This window comes from Zeus faber, assembly GCF_960531495.2.
Source record: "Zeus faber genome assembly, chromosome: 15".
NCBI classification, from domain to species: Eukaryota; Metazoa; Chordata; class Actinopteri; order Zeiformes; family Zeidae; genus Zeus; species Zeus faber.
Window position 1 is genome coordinate 17,194,386 of NC_137194.1, and position 25,596 is coordinate 17,219,981.

The 25,596-nt window shown below is 43.4% G+C and overlaps 2 protein-coding genes across 2 annotated transcripts; one reads left to right on the forward strand and one right to left on the reverse strand.

The window, feature by feature from the left end:
• The first annotated feature begins 9,902 nt into the window (after positions 1 to 9,902).
• Positions 9,903 to 14,462, forward strand: nr4a1 (nuclear receptor subfamily 4, group A, member 1). The gene is made up of 7 exons (XM_080014723.1): positions 9,903 to 10,008; positions 10,436 to 11,211; positions 11,343 to 11,472; positions 11,672 to 11,835; positions 12,992 to 13,194; positions 13,319 to 13,497; positions 13,619 to 14,462. Exons 2-7 carry the CDS (start codon positions 10,438 to 10,440, stop codon positions 13,873 to 13,875), a joined length of 1,707 nt encoding a protein of 568 aa, XP_079870849.1. The 5' UTR covers positions 9,903 to 10,008; positions 10,436 to 10,437; the 3' UTR covers positions 13,876 to 14,462.
• A 6,244-nt stretch (positions 14,463 to 20,706) lies between these two features.
• gtsf1 (gametocyte specific factor 1) lies at positions 20,707 to 22,571 on the reverse strand (the record flags this gene model as incomplete). The annotated part of the gene is made up of 5 exons (XM_080015682.1): positions 20,707 to 20,816; positions 20,896 to 20,953; positions 21,083 to 21,166; positions 21,268 to 21,394; positions 22,464 to 22,571. The coding sequence occupies 5 exons, from the start codon at positions 22,569 to 22,571 to the stop codon at positions 20,729 to 20,731; spliced, it is 465 nt and encodes a 154-aa protein (XP_079871808.1). The 3' UTR covers positions 20,707 to 20,728.
• Positions 22,572 to 25,596: the final 3,025 nt, after the last annotated feature.

Sequence of the window (25,596 nt, forward strand, 5' to 3'; positions counted from 1 at the left end):
GGAGCAGGACGCGCGGAATGCAAAACAGCTCGTGCAGCTCTGAAACGGACACCTGTCCCACGGGTCGGCAGGTGGAAAGAGGCGTGGTTTGGGCGGCAGGAACCAGTGGAAATAACAATTCACATTACTTATCAAATGGTGTTATGTGGTGCGGTGTGAAAACAATGGGCCGCGTTTAAAAGGGAGAGATCCCTGAAAGCGCGTGTGTGTGTGTGTTCATTTTTTCAAGACTGCAGTTTATTTTATGAAACCCCTTTGCTAAAGTTAGAAACCAACAGCTGTTTCTTTACACGAGTGCATGTTATGAAAGCATTGCGGTGTAAGTAAGATAACTATCCTGGCCTCGCCCGACTAATCCGCAAATGTGTATTCATTCTGGAATCTCCATTCATTTTCAGTTTGCAAGGGGCGTTACCAACGGGCGCAGACCAAAATGTCTCCGGACGCAATTGGATAAACCCACAGCCCGATCAGAGCAACGAAACGTGTGACGTCGCTCTGAGCGAGTGAGTTGGTAAATTCAACTTTTACCAAATCCTGTCGGAAGTACCGCACACACAACTTTCTTATCAACAAAAACGTTTCCGGGGAGATATACCGTCCAGTTTGTTCAATACTGTCGAGATAGCGGATTCAACAAACCGTTCCGCATCAGTGGCAGCCATCTTGGTAAGGTGGGTCAACGGTGATAGCGGATTCAACAGACCGTTCGACGGCAGAGGCAGCCATCTTGGTAAGGTGCCTCAGCGGCTCTCCTCTGCATAGTCATCGTATCAAACCCGCCCCATATTAGACAAACGGTTGTGATTGGCCCAACCCTGGCAACGCCTTGTGGAAATCTGTTTGAATGGGAGGGCGGCCAGACGTATTCTGCAGAGCAGATGAAACATGAGCTGCAGGCTGGTCTGTTTCCCAGGCTGCAAAGCAAACCCAAACCCCTTAAACACAAAGGGCAACGGTTTCAGAGAGAGAGAGAGAGAGAGAGAGAGAGAGAGAGAGAGAGAGAGAGAGAGAGAGAGAGAGAGAGAGAGGGACAGAGAGAGACAGAGAGAGAGAGGGGTCATATTTTTGTTATGAATAACTGAGGTCGTATTGTGGGATATACCGTATAATGGTTGATCCCCCGATGCAGAAAGAGTAAAACATGGCCCTTCTTGGTCCAACACGCACGCATGCGCGCTGCAGGGGACGACAGGTGCGGGCGCCTTTCTTTCTGTCCCGGGCGCTGGGACCCGGTCGGGCGGCCGGCAGCAGGGCAGAGCAGACGCAGCAGCTGGAAGTCGCTCATCTCGAAGCGTTTCCACAGATAAGTGGAGCTGTAATTCGCAAACGGTTACTTTTATTGCGTTTGAGGCTCGTTGGAAAGGAGGGAACAAAGGGAAGGATGTGGTACGTTGGACTCTGAGTGCACATGGCATAAGGCCCTCAGTTGTTAAACGACTTCCTCTATTTTTTATTTTTTTTTAAATTATGTTTGCGCACACAAATGTGAGATAAGGAACCAGCTGCCGCCATGTTCTCTCTCTCTCTCTCTCTCTCTCTCTCTCTCTTGGTGTCTCACCGCATGTGATGAAACACACGGTGCATCCGTGCACAAAACTTTCAACAGAAATAGTGAAACACAATAGTGTTTCACTATTTCAGTGGTTCTCTCAACATTTTTTTTTGGTAGTGTACCACCTATAAGATCTATTTTTATATAGATATATTTTTTTGCCACCTGAGTACCCTCTTTACTGGCATTGGGAGTAAAAAAAAAAAAAATAATAATAATAATATTAATAATAATAATAATAATAATTATTATATAAATTATGGACTGTTTGTGTGTCGTATGTGTTTTTTAAACATTATATACAGCCAACATTTTTTAACACTTTTAATTATTTCGGAGTACCCCCATACCACCTATTTGACACATTAGGGTCATTCTCATGAAACTACCATGAAACATGTCTGAAATGAATTGATACACATACAGTATATGCGGAGAATGTGAAATTATTCATGTAAACATTAAAGTACACAACCCCTATACTTAGTTGTTTTTAACTATGATATTATTTTAATGTTTTGTTTTCTATACTTTTCTTATAAAAAAGTCATTACAGTAACAATTAAAGGTTACGTTAATGCTGCTATACTTAAGCTTACAGCTACATACATCTATTTACATAACATTTATCTATTTACATGCATTTTAGCTATTTTCACGTTTACAATTGATAAAAATGTATATTTCTCAATAAAAAAAATAGATATTTCATTGTTACGGTAATGTAGGGGTCCATTACCGAGTCTGGGTGTTATATAACACTCTTGTCTGAACGGGAGAAGGAAAAAGGAGAAAGTCCGCTCTAACAATGGCAGGAAATGATGTGGGGGTCATTTATTTATTTAGTGTATTATTTAATTTTGTCCTTGAATTCACAAAAGCCATCGTTCATTCCAATGCGTAGCACAAAAACACGTCCTCACTGGCTCAACACCGTCAGGACGCACGTCGTCGGGCCCCTGCAACTTAGGTGTGAAGCCCCGAGCGGGAGGACAGAGAACCGACCAACTCCTTCCCGTCTCCAGAGAAGGGAAACGGCGGAGATCAGGCTGTTCTAGACGTCATGCCGCTGTCACACTAAACAGTTTGTTGTCAACTGGAGCCGAGAACATTATCTCAGTGTGTCACCTCGCTCCACGTCAGCCCCCAGCTCGTGGTTCCCTCATTATCAGGCTGCAGAGACTGGGATCCAGGAATGCTCTGACTTTGTTCCCACTGCAGTGTTATTGCATGGGAAGTAAGGATGTTGACTCTCCACGTGTGTGTGTGTGTGTGTGTGTGTGCGTGCGTGCGTGCGTGCGTGCGTGCGTGTGTCTGTCTGTGTGTGTGTTTTTCCAAGAAACTCTGCCGGAAAGCAGAAAAAGGATGGGGCCCGGTGATACTGTTCTCGCTTCCAAGAAATCCTAACTATCCCATCAGAATTCATTTCTACTTTGGAGTCTGAGACTCCTTCATTGTTTGACAACAAGGCCGTAAACAAAAGTCCCAAGAGGTCTTTGAATTGATAACAGAACTTTTCCACAGTTAACTCGATGGTTAAAAAACAACTGCACTCGATCAGATTGTGTGTACACTATATAGTATGGCAATGAGACCGGGCAGTTTTTTTGTATTTTAGACCCGTGTTTCTCAACCTTTTTTCATATCAAGGACCCTCATTTGACACGTGTGAGGCCACGCACCCCATTTGATTAATTTTTTCTCAACTCCATGACAAATAATTTCAATCCGAGGCGACTTGAATTCTGACCGAGTCCAACCTGATGTACGTGTGGCGGCGCGGTGGCTCAGCGGTTGGCTCCTGGGTTTCGAACCCCCGGGCCGTCCCAGGTCCTTTCGCTCTGGAGTTTGCATGCCCCCCCCCCCCCCGCGTTGCGTTAGTTCCCGCCTGCCGTCAAAGACATGTAGGTTAGGGTTTAATGCTCCCGTCGGAGCCCCTGACCACTGGAGAAAGAACAGGAGTTGGTCCCCGGGCGCTGCACCGTGGCTGCCCGCTGCTCCTCGGGGTGTATAGAATGGATCAAATGCAGAGGACAATTGTCTCGATTTATAGTGAGATATGACAAATCTATATTATAGTTAGAGGAAACTGTGACAGTTATTATTGTGCCAAAGCCTTGTAAATGAAACAATAGCGAAATTTAACTATTAATCATTTGGCTGGTGACCCCCCAGCGTCCCCAGCAAAAACCCCACTGCTTCAGACAGTAGATACCCTTCCTGTCTCACCGGAGACACCTGGGACCTCGGATTCCCCCGCAATCACTCGGAGAAGGTCAAATTGAGTCATTGGCGGTGGTGACGACCTGACGTACAGTATTTCCCTCAAATTTCATTGAAAAGATCTGTCCGTATGCCAGTGACGACCATGAGAGGCAACAGATAACGAGGGACTTCATGACACTGAAAACGAAAAACACACTCAAAGGAGGAAGTTTGTGACTGTCTGGTTGTGGTTTCTGGGCTGCTGTGTTTCTGTTTATTTTCCATTACGTTTCTGCCCTGTGATTCTCGCTTGTTCAATATCTCAGCACATTCAAGCAACTCAATGTGTCCTGATGTTCACGTCCATGAGAGGAATATTCCAAATATTCCAATATACAAACACCAGAATTAATGGCGGATCCAGCCATCATACCCCAGAACGGTCTTTCAGCTTTTTACCCATCTTTTTCAACCAACTATTAGGAGGAGCAAGCGGCCATAGTCCGTGCCAACAGCACATAGAAAGGCCACTCGTCAGCAAACCAGCCACAGTCTTTTTGGAATTGCAGTCTTGTTGTGAAGAGCAGTAGCACTAACCACTGAGCCACTGTGGCACCACGGGACTCAGGCACAGACCAAGTCATAAGCACACTGTGGAAGCTGTATCGTGCCTCAATGGTGGTAATGGATGCCAGTGGTAATACGCACTCTATACAACTGAAATTATGCTGTAATAATGAGTAATAAGCAGGACCTTGTGTTTGGGGGACTCAACTTGGCTCGGTGCCACCAGCCATGATGTGCATACGCCATGTGTAAAGTTTCCAACTCACTCTCAAACATCACTTCTTGACCTTGAACAGGTCCAGGAAACTTTGAGACAATAACACAGCTATTTTATCCCGGAGCTGTATCTGGAAAAACAAGAGGAAATTCATAAAAAAAAAAAAAAAAAAAAGCCCTAAGAGATGGAGCCAAAGACGGCCCAAGAGCACCACGTGTGTGTGAGTCACTGATGGCCATTGTCCCGGAGCTGGAGCCGGACCAAAACAAAATGCACGCCACGGGCCCCTGCACCGCAGCCACCGTGCGGGCCTGTCAGAGATTATGGAGCGGGTCCGCGGCCCCGCTTTCCTTCCCCTGACGGGGGCCGAGCGTTTTGGGCCTCTCATAACTCTTCCTGACCGTTTTCCCGAGGGACCTTGGGGGAAAAAAATGGCCCGTCAGGATTCTTCGGCCTGGTCCACACCTCTGCTTGGAGAGGGCAGAGAGACCGGAGCAAAAAAAAACCAAAACACTACAGCGACCTCACTTAACTGGACATGGACGGCAAGAAACAGAGAAGAGACACCGCAGCTACCGGTGTTTAACGGGTGACAAATATGAAAATGAATAATAAAATGAGGTTGTACGATCCGTTACAATTCTCCCTAGATATGAACCCTCCCTGGGCTCTATGCGGCCCTGTGTGTGTGTGTGTGTGTGTGTGTGAGTGGGCACCGGGCGAGGCAGGAATGTGTGAGTGGGATGTCTGAATGGGGACATTCTTGTGACCTCAAAAACAATGACAGCAAAGACATTGTGGCCCTGGGTGACGAAAGCCAAGCGTGAAGATAGAGGACGCAATTTCAAATTCCAGAGAAATGCCCACGATGAATGGGCGGCAATGTCTTATCGGCCCACTTTACTTTTTGGGTGAAAGGCCCGAGATTGTCAACTCCACCGTCGGGTCTTCTACGTCCAAAATGGAAAGCTCTTCGTAAGACACATAATTCCGCCGGCCGACACCAACGGTATTTATGTGTCATTACCGTACAGTGACATATTGATGATTGGCTAAACCTACCGTTGCCCCCACTCTGTCCTGACCTATTTGGAGTAGTTGAACAAGTCAAACGTTTCATCGTCTTTCTTTTAGAACCAATTGATGCTCCAGTCCATTGGATGTGCTCACACAAGGTTAGGCTGCTTAGCTTTGTCGAAGGTTCCCAAACTGGGGTGCGCGGGCCCCCTAGGCGTCCGCGAAGTCTTATTTATATTCATATCTTTTTATTTTTATTGTTTTACATGTTTTAATAGATTTATTTACACAGCTACACTCGTGATGGTGGGTGCCTGTTTGAATTTGTTCCACTTAAATATTAAACCACATAGCATAAAATATATACAATACATGTGTCAGCCAGAGAGTTAAACCTTCCAAGAGCCTTGCCATAAAAAAAACTATTACTAAAAAATGCCTGCACCTATGAGCTACGCCACCATGCTGCCCCCTAGCGGTGCATCAGTGATATGTGCTGTGTGTATAAGAAAATAATCCAATTCAAAACAGCAGGTCAACTTATTGTATCCACACGTGTGCGTCCCATCGGTGTAAGATAACCCACGTTTTTTAAATGCTCACATATGTTTTTGGCAATGGCCTGACACTCGGACATACACTAAACAACGCTCCAGAACACTAAATTCTTCAACCGGGTCATTCATGACCTGTAGCCCTGTGAATTCACAGCGACCAAAATGTGTCTCGGTCCCTGGAAGCGAGATCTCACACGGGGCCTCGGCCGCGGTCAGCGGTTGTGCCGTGGAAGCAGCTGACGCGTGGCACATGACTGTTCGCCGTGTGGACCGGGTGATTTGGGTCAAAGCGATCTTTATTTACCGCTGGTGGGAATTTGGGAGGCTACACGTCAAACATTACCAACAATGTCATCCGAGCAGTCCTTTAACCTTTGTCAAGATGAGTATGCCAGAGTCAATCTATACAGGAAACAATGATTTCCTTCCAGAGAATGATGGTTTTTTTTATTGGTATGCCTAACCTCATTTAAAGTTATTTATGCAAATTGATCCCGGTGTTATTTAAATGTCATTTATATTATATCTGTATATACATAGCCATATTCCTTCAACCTATTCCATTTTATTTCAATTTATTTTTTATTGTATTTTATTCTATATATTTTTTATCTTACTCTATAAGTATTCCACTTACTGTATTACGTTTTAGGAGTCAGTTAGTCGGTCTATTAGAAAGGCATTTTCTACTTTTTATTTTATTTTATTTTTGTACTTTTTCCTAGGACTTATTGTGTGCTATCACCGGGTGCGTTGCATTACATTTCACTGCATATATGTATGGAAGTATGTATATGTATGTGACAAATAAAAATCTTGAATCTTGAATCTTGAATCTTGAATATCTCAACAAAAAGAGGATACGATTGTGCTTACATATTTAAGGATTATGCCATTCATTTCAAAATATTTTCTCACATAACTTTTACTTAAAATCATCGCTGATAATTGATAAAAGATCAAGTCATTTCTTAAACGACGACAAATATCAAACATGCGGTATGAATTCAGTTCCATCGGACGGAAAACCGTAAAACGATCCGCGTGAAGAACATAAACGTAAATGTCCTGTTTTTTTTTTTTTTGTTTTGTTTGTTTTTTGCGCCACTAGGGGGCGCAGGCGCCGTTTGCCGCCCGTCTCGTCGGTGGTGCAGATCAAGGGCGGTGACTTTATGATGCCTATTTTTAAAGCGTCCATTTCGTTTGCTCCCGCGGCCTCTTACTGGTGTGTGTGTGTGTGTGTGTGTGTGTATGTGTGTGAGCCGGGCAGCCACGCAAATCCAACCTGATTAGGAGCGCGGGTGACAGAAACCCCCAGCAGGCGCGCTCGCATCGGCAGCGAGAGCGCGCATGCGGTCACATGACACGTCCAAGCGTGACGTCACAGCCACGCTCACCCCGAAGCGAAGGCGTTACGTGCCACTTTATCTTGTGATTATTTTATTGTCTCAAATAAATACAAATAATTATTGATTTCATTAAAAAAAAAAAAAAAAAAAAAAAAAAAAAAAAGAATAATAGCGATAAGAAAAGAATGAAATACATATTTTATTTTTACACACTTTAAATAAATAAGTAAACAAACAAACAAATAAATAAATAAATGAGTTTAATAAGTAATCTCACCAAAAATAATAATACTTTTTATTATTATATTTTTAAAATCTGACTGAACGGAAAATCAAGTGTATGTTTGAGCTTTTATCAGTTAACAGCTGGTAGGCCCCTGTGCCTATTTGAAGATGACGTCTGGTCAGCCGAGGTCACCCCAGGTGTTCTAAAAGCACCCATTCCCTCTGCCAGTCATCCCTTCTCCTACCCTCGTTACCCCTCTTTTGTCCCTAAGTTCTACAATCACATTGGAGCTGAACAACAGAGTCAGAGTGCGCGGATGTGGATGAGGGGGTTCGAGGCGAGGAAGCACAGGGTTTCTGAACAAGGACAAACAGCTGTCCAATACAAATATAGCACCCTGGGAGGGCAACAGGTGGCAGATTTTCACACAATACGTAACGTACACGTGTGTGCGTGAACGTTATGCTATTTGTCACACAAATGGGCAACATGTCATTTCTGAATGCAGTTAAAGGCTACCCCCCTCGGAATTATATCTTAGAATCATGTTTGAGAGAGTGATGGGGTTTAAATGTTTTGTTAAATAAATAAGGTAAATCCATTTCTTAAGATTAATACAATTATCAAAGAATATATAGAATATATAGAGAATTTTGCTGCAGACCTCTGCAATTCCTCCAAGGAATTGGGAGCCATGAACTGCAGTTTGGGAACCCTTGATTCAGGCCTTACTGATCTGCAGCAGTATATACAGTACTGTAGAAGAAGAACAAGCTCTGCTGCTGTAATGACATCACCAGTGAAGCTCCTCAGTGGAATAGTTTTGACTTGAGGGCAAAGAGTAATAAGCTCCTGAAGCCAATACATAGTTATTTATTTTGGGATCTAATTGCAAAATGTCTAACCATAAATCTTAAACATGGCTGTGCGCAACAATTAGGAAACAAATTCAGCGCAATCTATTGGTTCCTCCCAGTGCCCTGGGAAATTCACATTTTCCCACTTTGTTAATTCACTTGTTGAAATGTCTCTTGCCTGCTGGCGTGGTTCCGTATGAATATGCAAACTTGGGGCCAACTTCTTCCTTTGCAGCTTGTAGCCTCCCCTATGAATGCCATTCAGTGGCAACATCAATGCCAGGTTCTATTTAGTCCAGGCCATAAAATGTTCTTGGTATCCTTGTGCATATTAGTCGTAATAATAAAATAAAGGCTTTGCTTACAAGTAAAAAAAAAAGTGTCTATGGGCCTATGAAACCTAAATACAAATAAATGCCTCATTTGTCAGCATCTGGCAGCCAACCTGGAGAGTGGGATTGTGGAAAATAGGTCCCTTAGTATCCACTGTTAAAAGTTAAGTTCCTACAGTTCTTGACGAAAAAGAGGGACATGTTGGCCACACCATGGGGGCAGATATGTTTCATCTTATTATCATGCCAGCTGACCTTCAGGTCCAGTACAGGCAAGCTAGAGCAGAAATCCCTTTGAGTCGGTAGAATGCATATGAGGGTGTACAAATAAAAAAAACACATTTTAATCCGATTTTTATTGGTAAATGGACAAAACAAAAAGCATTGAGTCAACTTTAAAAACATAAACAAAGAATAAATAAACGTCCCAACTTAAAATGTGCATCGTAATTCCTTACTTTCGAGTCCATTTCAAACACCTAACAAATGTAGTTTACAAATTTCATAACTTTTTAAAAGTTGATGACTCGAAAATGCCAGTGTAAAAGCCAGCCAGTCCCTGGTGGACAAAAAGCACTGAATATTATTTGTCATTGTTTGTATGGCAAGTTAATTACGAATAGAACAGAATAGAATAGAATAACTTTTGTTTTCCATACAGGAACTACGAGTGTGTGAGCCAGCCCGTGCAGCCCTGCGCAGTGTGTGTGTGTGTGTGTGTGTGTGTGTGTGTGTGTGTGTGTGTGTGTGTGTGTGTGTGTGTGTGTGTGTGTGCGTGTGTCTGCGAGCGCGAGCGTGTGCTTGTGAGAGTACGTATGTGCGTGTTAGGAATACAATGCTGTGGTTCTTTTCAGTTAAGCACGTCAACGGAATCCCACGAGTGCGTCATCCAGTGACTTTCTCCACGTACGCGACCTGATTGGCCAGCGGCTGGAAAGCCGCGCCCCCTCGCACCCTTGTTTGGAAACAACCCTCTGACGTAATGGGTAAACTTCACTGATGCTATAAATGTGTTGTGCAGCCCAGGACAGAGGGGCTGTTCCTCACTCTGCAACGCGAGGAGATGAGTCCTGACACACTCTCTGGATTATAGACAGTTTAAAACCTCTGTGGAAGAACCTTACAGGTAAGAAATCTACTGTTTGATGGTTTTTCAATTGAAATACCCTTGAAAATGACGGTGTTTTTTTAGTCTCCCTTTTGAAATTCAACTGTAAGTCAACTATTATTTAGAGACCCGTTCATATGAGAAGAAATATGGAATTGCCGTGAAAGATTAGAGCAACAGATTAACAAAGTTGTGATCACACAAGGGAAGACACTGTATGTTCTGTCTTAAAATATACAGCTTTTGAAATGCATAAGAAATAGAATGGAGGTACAGTAAGAATTGAGGCTAAACCATTGAATAATGTCTCAGTTTGTCAATGGAAGTCATGGAAACTTTGAACCCCCGCCCCTCACATTGTTTGATTGAACTTGCACCGCTTCGACTAAGTTTGTTTGTTTTCATCTGCGATATTGTTCGTTTAAACTTTACTCATCCTCCACAGACATGACCTGTGTGCAGCCCCAGCGTGGATCTCAGCCTTTTGAGAACACCGTCTGCACCTCGGAGCTTCAGAGCATGGACTGCGCCTCCCGCTGGTCCCTGGACATGAGAAGCCAGCGGGACCACCTCCTGTCCCCGCCGAGCATCACCTCAGCGGTGGGAGCTTACACGGACGACTTTGACGCCTACTTGTGTCAGGTCACCGCCGCGTCGAGCGCGCCGCCCTCCGCCCAGGAGCCCCTGTTCAAGCTCGACGACTTCCAGGTCTCTGGCTGCTTTCCCGGAACGTTCACGCTGAGTTACCTGGATGAGACCCTTTCATCGGGGGGCTCTGACTATTTTGGCAGCCCCGCGTCGGCCTCGTCTCCCTCAACGCCCGGGTTCCAGACTCAGCCGGCTGCCGCCGCCGCCCCTTGGGACTCAGCCTTCGGCCCCTACTCTCCCACACCGGGATACTGGGGAGCCGATAAGGCTCTGGTGTCCCATCCGCCCTCTTACTTCACTTTTGGTTCACCATCTGTGGAGGACATGCCGCTGTTGGGTCAGTCCAAGTTGGCCGAGCCGGACCCTTTCGCGCTGACCCAACAAGAATCATCGGCCCTGGCCTTTTCCCACATGGTCATGGAGCAAGCGAGTACTGAGCAGCCAGACGGAGGCCTGTCGCCCAAAACGAGAAGTCCCTCTGGGAACGAGGGCTGCTGCGCCGTGTGTGGCGACAACGCTTCCTGTCAGCATTATGGGGTTCGGACCTGTGAGGGATGCAAAGGGTTTTTCAAGGTAATCACATCCGGCCTTTTGGTTCGCATCTTGCATTTTGAAATCCTGGAACTTTTCAATGGGAAAAAATGTTTTCAAAAACGTTATTAATCAAAAGACTACAACCGTCTTTCCTGTTCTTCATTTTGCAGCGTACGGTACAAAAGAATTCCAAGTATGTTTGTCTCGCCAACAAGGACTGTCCGGTGGACAAGAGGCGAAGAAACCGTTGCCAATTTTGCCGTTTTCAGAAGTGCCTGGCTGTGGGCATGGTCAAGGAAGGTATGGTCATCGATGTTATTAAAAAATGACATGTCCACGATAAGCAAGCTTTGAGTCATTGTGCATACTTGGGTTCGTTACGCAAGTTTGACTTGCGACTTTAAAAAGTTAAACAATTAGAAAGAAAGAAATTGAGAAAGGTGAATTGTAGCAGGGGAAACCTTACACCGAACGCTCTGCGTGTCACTATTTCCCTCAGTGGTGAGAACAGACAGCCTTAAAGGACGCAGAGGTCGCCTGCCTTCCAAGCCCAAAACCGCCCAGGACTCCACGAGCGCCGTGTCACCGGCGAGCATGATCGCCTCCCTGGTGAGGGCGCACATCGACTCCAACCCCGGCATCGGAAAGCTGGACTACTCGAAGGTGAGAGACGACGGATCGATGCATTGGTTTGTGCGATAGGTCAAACCAATGAAAATGCTGAAAATACCACTCAGATTATGCATTCTAGTCATTCTAACATGCCTCCATAAAGCCTCCTGCTCTGGACGGGCTGTTTCAGTGTGTGTGTGTGTGTGTGTGTGTGTGTGTGTGTGTGTCACTTTAAGTTAAAATGCTGCTGCTTCCCCACACCCATTGTTTGCCCCAGTTCTGTAAGCGTAAGTTCTGTATGAAGTATGTAAACTTTCACTTCTTTCACCGTAGCAGTCCAACAAAATCTGTTTCTTAGCAAATTTGAGGCAAGATATAAACAATCCAGCTGCTGAATCTTCACTCATATTAGATCTACAAGGCCTCATTGAAATGTTTGTTCCGTTTGTTCCGCTGCGGATGGGGTGGCTCAGCCTACTGTCAACTTGCTGAATACACATTTTTTATTATCGATATTTATATAATCATTTGTTTGGAAAGAAACACACAGCACAATTATCTTTTAAATAATAACATTTCCCTCGTCTGCAGTTTTGTCACAGACAGTTGGTATTAATTCCTATTTCTTTTAAAAGATTTGTGCTGGTCTGTGAAGCCAGTAGTAGAGTAGTTCCTGTGTTATTTCTCCAGCCGTTGGTGGAGTTACTCAGATGGTTACTCAGAAGTTCTTATTCTACTGAGGCACAATGGGAATTTTTGGCACCCAACAGTTGGGGACTGAGGGGAACTAGGAACTGGGGAGGCCCCCTGAGCACGACATACCTTCAAGGGCTTTTTTTCTGGTTGCATTCGCACTGCTTATAGGAACTCTGAAGGGACGTCACCGGACTTTTTTGTTTTTTTGTTTCATTCAGTTAATGTCGGAAAAGCAAGTGAAATAAATACATCTACAATAAAAAATAAAAATTTTGCTGGTTTTTATTTTTATTGCTTATATTTTATTACCGCTGAGCGTACAGTGGGCTGGTCCCCACCCAGAGTGATGCGACTCTGGGTGGGGGTTGTCTTATTTCACAGTTATGTGTATTAGTAGGCCCATCAGAGACCCAAATGTATGCGCACAAGCACTGAATAAGTGAGTTTTTCCATAATAGGTCCCCTTTAAACAGGAAAAAAATATCATTTGTGGATATGTCTCTCCATCCAGTACCAGGAGATGTTTGTCGGCTTGTCTCAGAAGGAGGATGCTGGCGACATCAAACAGTTCTACGACCTTCTCACAGCCTCCATGCAAGTCATCAGGAAGTGGGCGGAGAGCGTCGCCGGCTTCTCCGAGTTCTGCTCCGAGGACCAGGAGCTGCTGCTGGAGTCTGCATTTGTCGAACTGTTTATCCTGCGGCTGGCGTACAGGTGAGCAGGGTTTGGAGGTAGATTTGGTTTATTGCTGATTGCAACCAGTCAGCCCACTATGATACACACAGTATTGCATCTGCATTACCTTTGATAAACTTCTTTGTATTTGTTTCTGTGGAAGGTCCAATCCAGACACGGACCAGCTCATCTTTTGCAACGGCGTCATTCTTCACAAGACCCAGTGTGTTCGAGGGTTTGGAGACTGGATTGACTCCATCATGGAGTTTTCCCAAGGCCTCCATCGTATGAAACTGGACGTGTCCTCCTTCGCCTGCCTCACAACTCTGGTTATAATCGCCGGTGAGTTTTATTCCGGGGCAGAAGGGGGCTTAACTGGACATTTCTATACATTCGCTCTTGGTGGCTTGGAGTTGACAGTAAATCTTCATGAATTTAACCGTTTTCCTATTATCTCCGACAGATCGCCATGGTCTCAAGGAGCCAAAGCGTGTGGAGGACTTGCAGAACCAGCTGATAACCTGCCTCAAAGATCATGTCTCTGGTTGTGGCGCCGACTCTGTACGGCCCAATTATTTGTCCAGGCTTCTCGGGAAGCTCCCGGAGCTCAGGACCCTCTGCACGCAAGGCCTCCAGCGCATCTTCTACTTGAAATTGGAGGATCTTGTTCCACCACCGCCTATAGTGGATAAGATTTTCATGGACACCCTGCCATTCTGAAAAAGAAAGTGTCATTGATAGTCTGTGATACGACTGTTGTTATATTTTGAAGCTATGCGACAACCTAGAAAACAAACTGAACACTTTGTGTTTAAGTTTAAAAGACAGTAAAAAAAAAAAAAAGCTTTAATAGTTGCAGATACAAAACCAACTACGTTTTGAACCATTATTTCAAAAGGTAATTGGAGACTAATACCATGTTTTTTGCTACAATAATGTGTATTTTTTTTATGGATGCCATTTTAAAATGTAAAAAAAAGAATTTATGGAATACTACTTGTAACTAAAATATTGAATAATACTTGACCCATCTTTATGTTTTTTATTTTGAAAAAGTGGTTCAGACGCTCAAGCTGCGTTCAGATGAGGATTTCAGAGAGCCCTACATGGACTCGGTATGCTAAAATGTCCTAAATAGTAATATTATCATGTGATGTGATCATGGAAACACATGAAACATATCATACAGCAACTGATGCAGAAACAGTCTTAGATGCTCATAGACACATCTGTTTTCAATATACCATATGCACTGAGTTTCATTTAAGCTTAACCATACGAATAAAGATGGTAGAATTTCATTCACAGTACGACAGTTTGAGTGGATGTATCGGTGTTGACATTTTGTATAACAACTGCAGGTTAATCAAAATGACCCATTCTCAATATTTGTGTGTGTTTTTTATTTTTTTTTGTATTTGTTTTTTTTTTTTACCTGTGCTGTCAGCACGCTGGGCATACAACACAGAGTATTTACAAGTATGTGCCATTGCATTTAGGAGTGAGTTAGTCTGCAAGTGGAGTTCAAGTTCTCAACCTTCAATGCACCTTTATGTACGTTATGCACGTTATGTTTTACAAAACGCAGGCGGAAGACAAGCGTGATGAAAGTGTGACTAAAAAAAAAAAACAGATCAGTGCTGGTAACCTGCACAGCCCCCCAAACCCAGTCATGTGCTGGGATCTTTTTAGAAGTCTGTGGAATCCCCTTCACGCTCTCAAGTGATCCACACCACTTACTTACATGACATGAAATGTCCTGTAACGTAATTATGTCATTTAGCCGACTTACAATCAGTACATTTCACACAGTATCAAACCGGTATATGTCACAGTCACAGCCAAGCATCCTCTATAAACACGTGGATGGTACAATATGAGAGTACAAACCAACACTGTTACCACTGCTGTGGTAAAAGGCGCTTTAAGTCAAAGCTGTGAAAGATTATTAATAGATTGCACAGATGATAATGAAGTGGCGTAAACCTTTGCCTAGCAACTCAGGGAAACCCTCATCCTAGCTGTAGTTAGGCTGGTTTTACAATTATTATAGTTGTTTATTATATTAATGGAGAGCGCTGTAGTGTGTGTGTGTGTGTGTGTGTGTGTGGGGGGGGGGGGGGGGGGGGTACAACAGTTATATGGAATTGCAAGATAGAATTTTACTTTCAAGTCCTCAGCTTGGGTTTGTTGATTAATAGTTACGATCAATGAACTGGTACCACCATCCGGCATGTAGAAATTGCCCTAAAACAACAGAGTTCATTGTCAGGCTTTGGTCAAATGTTGAGTAAGTTTGAATACTTGTTGAGAGAGGGATTGTGATTCAGAAGCTTTTATGCCTTGTCACGAGGAGAGCAGCAAGAAGAAACCCGATCTGAATGAACTTCAGCACTGTACTGGATGGATTTTGTCGTAAAAAAGTCGTACCCGGCAACAGAATACTCTGATGGAGTGACCAACTGGAAAATCTTTCTTGCTTGAGTTGCAGGTTATCAAAGAAACCGTATGGCGCCGTACTGTAACCCGACATGCAGAGTTGGAGGACGCAGCAACCTTCCTGGACGAACTCCAGAAAAAGTAACTGGATAAAGCCACCATCACTCTGATTACAAAAGTTATATGTGGGTTGATGCACACTGATAGAGTGGTACCTTGACTTACGACTGTAATTCGTTCTATAAGAACGGTGGTATGTTCAAACAGTCGTATGTCGAAGCAATTTTTCTATGATTTCCTTCTTAGTTTCAATGGGAGTCATTGCCTTTTTCTTTTTCCCATCATCCTTCTTCTTAGGAGTCATCATGAAGGGTGAAAATAAACAAAATACACAGCACAAACACAGTAAACATGAAAAAAATATCGATAAGCCACGAACTACGTGCACACACGATGTAGGTCGCCGGCTGACTGACTGCTGACTGACTGCTGACTGGGTGCCGATGCGCCAACTGCAAATTTCCACGGTCGTATCTTGGAGCAGTCGGTCGCAAGTCGATACAAATTTTCGCGACTATTGGTACTCCTATCTTGGATTAGTCGTAAGTAGATGCAGTTGTAAGTCGAGGTACCACTGTAGGCTCAATGGCCAAAATGACAGAATGCGTCCAAATGTTCCTCAACACCGACACCTTAGTCACTGCGGCGCTATAGAGCTGGTAGGGTTAAAAGGTCCGGCTGCAAGCGACTTATTAATTGGCACGTTTTTCAGAACGACAAGAGAACCACTGCACACTGCATGGTGTCGACTGTGAGAAGATGAGCATGTTGAAATTTAAAAAAAAAAGTGGCAGGGAAGCTTCAGTTTCACTTGGACATGCAGTTTGTCCTAGTTGCAGCGCGGGCACGACCAGTCCCACAAGGTCAATGCTCTGCCATAGAACCATGGTTTTACTGACAGAGACGTCTCGAATCAGCCCTGTTTTACTGACCGAGACATCCCCAATCAGCCCTAAAACCATGGTTTTACTGACTGCACCGTCCCCAATCAGCCCTAGAACCATGGTTTTACTGACTGCACCGTCCCCAATCAGCCCTAATACCATGGTTTTACTGACTGCACCGTCCCCTATCAGCCCTAATACCATGGTTTTACTGACTGCACCGTCCCCAATCAGCCCTAGAACCATGGTTTTACTGACTGCAGCGTCCCCAATCAGCCCTAATACCATGGTTTTACTGACTGCACCGTCTCCAATCAGCCCTAGAACCATGGTTTTAATGATTTAGAGGTCTCCAATCAGCCCTGTTTTACTGACTGAGACGTCTCAAACCAGCTCTAGAACCATGGTTTTACTGACTGAGGCCTCACCAATCAGCTCTAGAACCATGGTTTTACTGACTGATCTATCTCGAATCAGCCCTAGAACCATGGTTTTACTGACTGATCTGTCTCAAACCAGCTCTAGAACCATGGTTTTACTGACTGATCCTTCTCTAATCAGCCCTAGAACCATGGTTTTACTGACTGCGATGTCTCGAATCAGCCCAAGAACCATTGGTTTAGCTGACTGACACATCTCGAATCAGCCCTAGAACCATGGTTTTACTGACTGATCTATCCCAAACCAGCTCTAGAACCATGGTTTTACTGACTAATCTAACTCAAACCAGCTCTAGAATGATGGTTTTACTGACCAACCCGTCTCGAACCAGCTCAAGAACCATGGTTTTACTGACTGACCCGTCTCGAACCAGCTCAAGAACCATGGTTTTACTGACTGACCCGTCTCGAATCAGCCCTAGAACCATGATTTTACTGACTGATCTGTCTCAAACCAGCTCTAGAACCATGGTTTTACTGACTGATCCTTCTCTAATCAGCCCTAGAACCATGGTTTTACTGACTGCGATGTCTCGAATCAGCCCTAGAACCATGGTTTTACTGACTGATCTATCCCAAACCAGCCCTAGAACCATGGTTTTACTGACTGATCTATCCCAAACCAGCTCTAGAACCATGGTTTTACTGACTGATCTAACTCAAACCAGCTCTAGAATGATGGTTTTACTGACTGACCCCTCTCGAACCAGCTCAAGAAGCATGGTTTTACAGACTGACCCGTCTTGAATCAATAAGCAGATATATTCATTTGTGCTGCAAGATATTTATTTTGATTGAGCAATGACATTAAATGATCTTAATACTATAATAATCTTAATTTAAATAAGACCGTCAACCTGCTGTTTTGAGGTAAATTATTAAAGTACCGTAAGCAAAAACGTTTTCAAATCCAAAAGCAAAAAGCAAAAAAACAAAGAAATGCATGCCGTATACGACTAACTAAACACTTGATCGATTTTTAGAATGGTAATAAAAAAAAAAAATAACTTGATGTCAATTATCAGTTATATCAATTGTATACAATGAATCAGATATCAGTTTTTATCTATCAATCATCCATCTATCTATTTATCCATCTATAAAAAAAATTATTTTATCGATTTTTTTAACAATTGATTTTAAATAGTCAGTGGATGTTTATTGCTAAGACAGACAACCACACCGAGCTCTATAAACAACCTACTTTGTTATTATCATTAAAATGAATCGACAGCAGATCTTAATTCATCAGAAAAAAAATTAGGGGAATCTTATGGATGTGTGTGACAGACATAAGTAAGAAAACAATTCACTCAGACAAATTCTGGCCTTTTTGTTTTAATATTTTATTCATGGGACTCTAATACCAGAGTTACTCTAACTCTAATATGTTCTCTGTCTACGTGGCACTACAGTATTCTTCTGCCAAATACTCAGCAGCATGAGACACAATGTTTTCACTGATCAGGAAAACCAATTTAGCACTGGGGTGAGAACCAGGTCAGTCCATCTTCAGCTCATGGACATACCAAGATCCTTTTATCCATCCATCCATTCCCAAGTACTACTCGTTTGCAATGTGGGGTGCTTCATGTTCTGAGGAGTCATATTTTGACTTGAAGCATGGGGACATAGCCGGGCGGCGGCTTGCCAGACACTTCCCATAATAGCCTGCATAAAAATAGACGGTCATCATCACATGAAATCAATAATGCCACTAATCTGTCTTGGATCAGCGGTTAATTTATCATAGCTTTCCCTTCCTGCCACGTGTACAAATGATGACACAGAGCACTTTTCTTTTTAAATAGCAGATTTAAAAAAGTAATAATTCTCCCCCTCTTTTGTCCACATGCCCTGACTTGATTGGCTCAAATTTCTCGGATGAGCGAGGTGCCACTCAACACGGGTCAAATGGGCTTATGCAAAAGATGGGTCAAAGACGAGTGGCTGCAATACCGAAATCTCCGTCGCAACTAGAAAAAAATCTTGCTCTCGTTTCAGCCGGTGAGGGCATCTCTGGCTATGTGATGTACACTATTAGATGTTATTTTGAAGCCCAAATGGTACATGTCTACCTTTAAAGTCAGACAGAAATCACTTTTAGCTTTAACTTACATCTTTTTCCCCAATTTCTGATGACGTTGTGATAATTGATGGATTAAATCATCACTTTACAAAACCACACCTGTCACTGACCACATTTTTTTTCCATTTACAAATTAAAAAGTGATGAATGTTTTATGGCGTGTTGAAAGGCCGCGTGGACAAAGATTTATGACGGACTTCTTGAGACCGAAATCTTCACGCATTTTACGACGCAGTGGCATTTTTAATCAGACAATGTTAATATTAACATTACATGATCACATGACAAAGAAGTCCCTTTTGAAAAATCCTGAAATCTTAAATCAATGTACATATCAAAATATTAAGTGAATATGGAGTATATACACTAAGCTTTGTTATGTCAGATGTTAGTGCAACCCTGGGCAAACCAATACTGTAAGAGCAAAGCTTTAAAGACTGGATGCATAGCCCGTTTCAGCTACTTTAACATGCATTTCAGACTAACTCAGAACTTGCAAGTCCAAGTGAAAATTGAGAAGTTCCAATTAGGAGGTTGGGTTTTGCAGAGTTTCAACCTCAATTCAATGCAGCATGGGTGGCTGTTAGAACTTTGCATTTAGGTTCCCCCCTCAATTGTTGTCCGTTGGGCCGGTTTTGTTTTGGTTTTCTAGGCTCGTGCAGGCAGAAGATGTCCTACACGGTTGGAAACACCGCCAGGGCATGCAAGTGGGCATCTGGTGTGTCCACTTGGGCAAAAGAGGAGACGGGTATAAAATAATTATACTTTTAAATATAGCTACTGAAACAGGCTGCCAGGAGCATGATGAGAGCAGATTCACACGTCAAGATTCATTCAACGTGTTTTCGGGATCCACTTTAACTAAACTTCTGTCGGCACGGCGGCCTATGGTGGAGATTTTATTGTTAGAGGAAGCATGCGTGTACACTCTAGTTAACCCCCCCATCAAAAACATTTAATAAAAAAATAATAATATAAAAAAAAAAGACGGGCACTGCCCTCAAGTGGTGCAGCAGTTTTATTATGAGCCATGTGAGTGACCGCTAATTCAAAACAGGAAATGGATTTTATAAAGTAGATATTCCTATTTTGTGATAGAAGAGAAAGGTCTTGATCGTGAATGTACCATTATGGAAAGTATATCAATGCTGATCACTTTATGTACAGTTAAAGAACTTTTAGCTTGAAATTAGGAATGTGACACTAAGCTCAAAACAATTCTGAGTGATCAGTCCTATAAAGTCCTAGGAAGAATGTCTGGAACCACTAGAAGAAGTATCACCCCCCCCCCTTCCCAGGACTCTCAATAATAAAACTAAGAACATAGTTTACAATTTACATTTGTTTAAGGTTTAAAAAAATAATAAAAAATAATATTAAACCCAAGCATCAAACTTGTATTTTTTCACAACATTAAAATAAATATATGAAAAGGTTAGATGTCCATGCATTTAAAAAAATAAAAGTACCAGAGCCAACACATGCAATTGACAACCAAACTTTGCAAATTGTATTTGCAGTAAAAAACAACATTTGCATGGGGTGTATAAAACATATCACACTGAACTGCATCAAAGAAAACACCACACCATGCACATTTACAACATGCTAAAATGAAAATGACTACACTCATTTTTGTCCCTCAGAAGAATCATGTCTCATTACAGTAACGGCCATGGATAAACCCTGGGCGCTCTCAGGCCAGAGGTGAGGTTGGGCTCATATTGCAAGGTGCTGCCCGCTTGCACGCTGAAAACATACAAGTCAAAACATCAGTTCAGTTTCACGACAACATATTCACAATTTAAATAGAGTGAAAGCAGCAAACCTTGCAGTGGCAGATGTGGATACACCCCACACAAAAGGTGCAGCAAAATGGTCGGCATCTGCAAAAGAAATAAAATAAATACACAAGACACGGTTGTTTATGTTTACCTGGACTGTCACATCCTCACATTGCCATTAAATCAATGACAAATAAAAAGGTGTTTTTACAAAAATATAAATTATTTTACCTTTATCCCAATCCTCAAAGGTGTTTGGGTTTGTCCAAGTACAGACGGGGAGCTGCCATTTGCACGGCTCATCTGAATCATCCCCTATTAAAAATGAAATAAAAGACAGTTGTCCACAGAGACTGACTGGGTTATCACTCCAGCCAGTTTGAGCAAGATCTGCTTGAGCATCCAAATAATCTCACCGCAGTCAGCGCTGACAGCTTTTCTGTCCACGCAGATGGCCGCGTGATGCGTCAGCTCATCTTTCGGGACCAGGTGACGAGCATTGAAGGGACAGGTCTTGAGCTCCCTGGCCAGTTTGGGGTGATTCTGCGAGGCCAAAAAGACAATTTCATTCAACAACAACCAAAACCCCCTTCAATGTGAAGATATTCAGAACCAGGAGGGAACCCCCCGGGAGGGAAACCCAGGAGGCGTCCTCCACCGTCCATTACGCTAAACAACTGTTCGGAAAAATGTCTCCACTCCAACCTGCACGATTGAGTTCCCGTGAGTGAACGAAAAACATCACTTTTCTATTTGAATTGTTCAGGTTTTACTTTGTGACGTCGTCACTTTTCATCAATACTAACAGCTCAACATCACTGCTCAAAATTGACTACCAACACGACGTATAATGTCACGATACTTATCACCCTATTGAGGGTTTATTTATTTATTTTTCACCTATATTTCTAATCACTAAAATATAGCATTGCAGATCAAAACATCTCAAAAAAGTTTAGTTGAGACCATTAATAACCTCTCAGTGTTTGAGCGGAGGACGTCTGAGCAGAGCACTTTGATCACGCTGCTCGTGTACAGACAGTCCCAACATGTTGGGGCTGAGCGGCAAAGTAGTGAAATTGTAATACGAGACTAGATACCATCTGGAATATTGGCCATCGTTATACCACAATACAGTTCAATGTTTTCTTTAATGCGGCATCACAGTAAACAATGAGTTTAATAAGTAATCTCACCAAAAATAATAATACTTTTTATTATTATATGCACTTCAGTGCACTTCACAGATTGTTCCAGTCAATGACACCACAGTGCGTGCTCGGTTGTAATATCCACATCACTAATAATTGTTTCTCAAATATTCTTGGGCGTAAACGTCTTATGAAAGCAACAACGGTCATCTCTAGAATATTCTCAAATACTTCATAGAGGCATCTCTGGAAAAAAAAGTGTTATTGGATTTTATCAGTATATCCTACACCTGCTACGTGCATATTTTGAGGAATTGAGAAGAATCCATTCACGAGGATAACTGTGTGGATATATCAAATATACATAGATCTTGCCGCAGAGAGGTGCAGATTTCCACCCCCCCCCCCAAAAAATTGCCCTTAAACTGCTCTGAGAACACTTTTCTGTGAACGCTACCAACCTTTCTGCATTTGATGAGATGGTAAGGGAAGCGGCAGGCCCGGATTTGGTGGTTTTTGTCATAGGGGCACTGTAGGAGTTTCTCTGGGTCACAGTCTGCTTTTTCCATCGCTGGGAAAAGTAAAATAAACGCACCACCAAATGGCCGCCGTGCCAACAGAAGTTTGGTTAAAGTGGGTCCCGGAAGCGCGTTGAATGAATCCTGACGTGTGAATTTGCTCTCATCATGCTCCTGGCGGCCTGTTTCAGCAACTATATTTAAAATGCTGCTGATATGATGAATAAAGTATAATTATTTTATACCCGTCTCCTCTTTTGCCCGAGTGGACACAGCAGAGGCCCGCTTGCATGGACCGGTGGTAATTCCAACGCTGTGGGACATCTTCCGTCTGCCGAGCCTAGAAAACTAAAACTAAAACAAAACTAAAACAAAACAAAACAAAACAAAACAACGAAACGACACAGCCCCAACGGACAACAATTGAGGGGGGAACCTGGATGCAACGTTCTAACAACCACCCATGCTGCATTGAATTGAGATCAAAACTCGGCAAAACCCAACCTCCAAATTGGAATAGTGCAGAATTTCTGGGCATCTGCTTTTTGTCGTTTTAATTTGACAATAATTCTAACGTCTAACTACGCCACTCCGTAGTTTTAACTCCCGTTCGGATGCTTGTAGCATTCAAAAGCTTGAAAATATATATACAATAATAAAACACACGTTGGCTGCGGAGGCCGATGTCCTCCTGAAGATAGAAATGACCGGCGTCGTAAACGGAGTACGACGCAACACCGACGGTACGAAAGATCGATTTCCGACTGCAATTAAAATGCGGCGTTACAAGGAAGCTTCTTCTTTTAAGATAACGCAAAGAAAATCGCTTCTGCTCCTATGATGATCCCAAACACCGAAGGCACGGAGTAAAAACAGCTCCCCAACGCACAGGCGAACCCACTTGAACTTCATTACAAGTCTGAGATTGGTAAAACGAGCCTCTCATTGGGAAGGCTAACCTACAAATTCAAGTAATTGGTAATTAAATTATTATTATTATTATTATTATTATTAAGAAATCGAATTTGTAAACCAAAAACCACAGGACACGGCTATCAAGTCGGCTTACCTGACGGTGACCAACTGCGGACGACGCGTTTTAGCTGTTCGTCAAACTGTAAAAGCGTTGTGACGTCGTGCCGCGACACGCGCAATCTCCTCTGACGTCAGTTTAAACCTGTATTTCGTTTGAAAAACAAAAACACAATTGAAGTTGAAGTTGAAAATATTCACTTAAAAAAACAAAAACAAACATAAAAGAGCAAGAAGAACATCATAAGTTGAAACAAGCATCAAATCCCTAGTGAGGAAGGTCCTCAGCCAGTGATTGATTTTAAGAATCACAAATATTAATTATATTAAAATATGAAATGAAAAATAGAATCCTCTTTCGCCTGCTCCCGTTACGGGTCGCCACAGCAGATCATCTGCCTCCAATACCTTCTGTTCTGCACGTCTTCCTCCCTTACACCAACCGCCTGCTTGCCCTCCCTCACCACATCCGTAAACCTTCTCTTTGGCCTTCCTCTTTTCCTCTTGCCTGGCAGCTCCATCCTCAGCATCCCTCTCCCAACGTAACTCTCATCTCTCCTACACACGTGTCCAAACTATCTCAATCTCACTTTTCCACCAAACTGTCCAACCTGAGCTGTCCCTCTAATGTACTCATTCTTCATCCTGTCCATCCTTGTCACTCCCAATGAAAATCTCAACATCCCCAACTCTGCCACCTCCAGTTCAGCCACCTGCCTTTTTGTCAGAGCCACAGCCTCCAAACTGTACAACATGGCTGGTCTCACTACCGTCCTGTAGACCTTCCCCCTCACTCTTGCTAGAACCCTTCTGTCACAGATCACTCCGGACACTCTTCTCCACCCACTCCACCCTGCCTGTACGCTCTTCTTCACCTCTCTCCCGCACTCTCCGCTGCTTTAGATGGTCGACCCCAAGTACTTGAACTCATCGGCCTCCTCCACCTCCACTCCTTGCATTCTCAGCTTTTCGCCGCCCTCCCTCCCATTCAGGCACATGTATTCTGTCTTACTTCTGCTGACTTTCATTCCTCTTCTCTCTAATGCCTCATGCTTCCACTTCTCCAGGCTCTCCTCAACCTGCTCCCTACTCTCGCTACAGATCACAATGTCATCCGACATCATAGTCCACAGGGACTCCTGCCTGATTTGATTCTGTTAACCTGTCCATCACCATTGCAAACAAGTAAGGGCTCTGAGCTGATCCTTGATGCAATCCCACCTCCACTTTGAATGCCTTCGTCACACCTACTGCACACCTCAGTACTGTCTGACTGCCCTCATACATATCCTGTACAACTCTTACGTACTTCTCTGCCACCCCTGACTTCCTCATGCAATACCATACTTCCTCTCTCGGCACCCTATCATATGCATTCTCTAAATCCACAAAGACGCAGTGCAACTCCCTCTGGCCTTCCCTGGACTTTTCTATCAGCATTCTTAAAGCAAACATTGCATCTGTAGTACTCTTTCCTGGCATGAAACCATACTGCTGCTCACTGATCCTGACCTCTCCTCTTAACCAGCCTCCACTACCCTTTCCCATAGCTTCATGCTGTGGCTGATCAACTTTATTCCCCTGTAGTTACTATAGCTCTGTACGTCTCCCTAATTCTTAAAGATGGGTACTAGTACACTTCTTCTCCACTCCTCCGTTATCCTCTCCCTTTCCAGGATGGTGTTAAACAGTCTCATTACTGCCATCTCACCCAAACATTTCCATGCCTCCCCAGGTATATCATCTGGGCCAGCTGCCTTTCTACTCTTCATCTTCTTTAATGCTGTTCTCACCTCATCCTTGCTAATTTGCTGCACTTCTTGATCCACTATCCCCACATCATCCACTCTTCTCTCCCTCTCATTTTCTTCATTCATCAACTCCTCAAAGTACTCCTTCCACCTTCTGAAAACACACTCCTCACTAGTCAGCACATTCCCATCATTATCCTTCATCACCCTAACCTGCTGTACATCCTTCCCAGCTTGGTCCCTTTGTCTTGCCAATCGGTACAAGTCCTTTTCTCCTTCCTTACTGTCCAACC

What these genes read in the sequence shown, in the direction of transcription:
- nr4a1 (XM_080014723.1), top strand. Translation starts at nt 10,438, where the DNA reads ATGACCTGTGTGCAGCCCCAGCGTGGATCTCAGCCTTTTGAGAACACC. An exon ending in GAAAGCTGGACTACTCGAAG is followed by an intron (nt 11,836 to 12,991) that starts GTGAGAGACGAC and finishes CTCTCCATCCAG; the next exon opens with TACCAGGAGATGTTTGTCGG. An exon ending in ATCCTGCGGCTGGCGTACAG is followed by an intron (nt 13,195 to 13,318) that starts GTGAGCAGGGTT and finishes TTTCTGTGGAAG; the next exon opens with GTCCAATCCAGACACGGACC.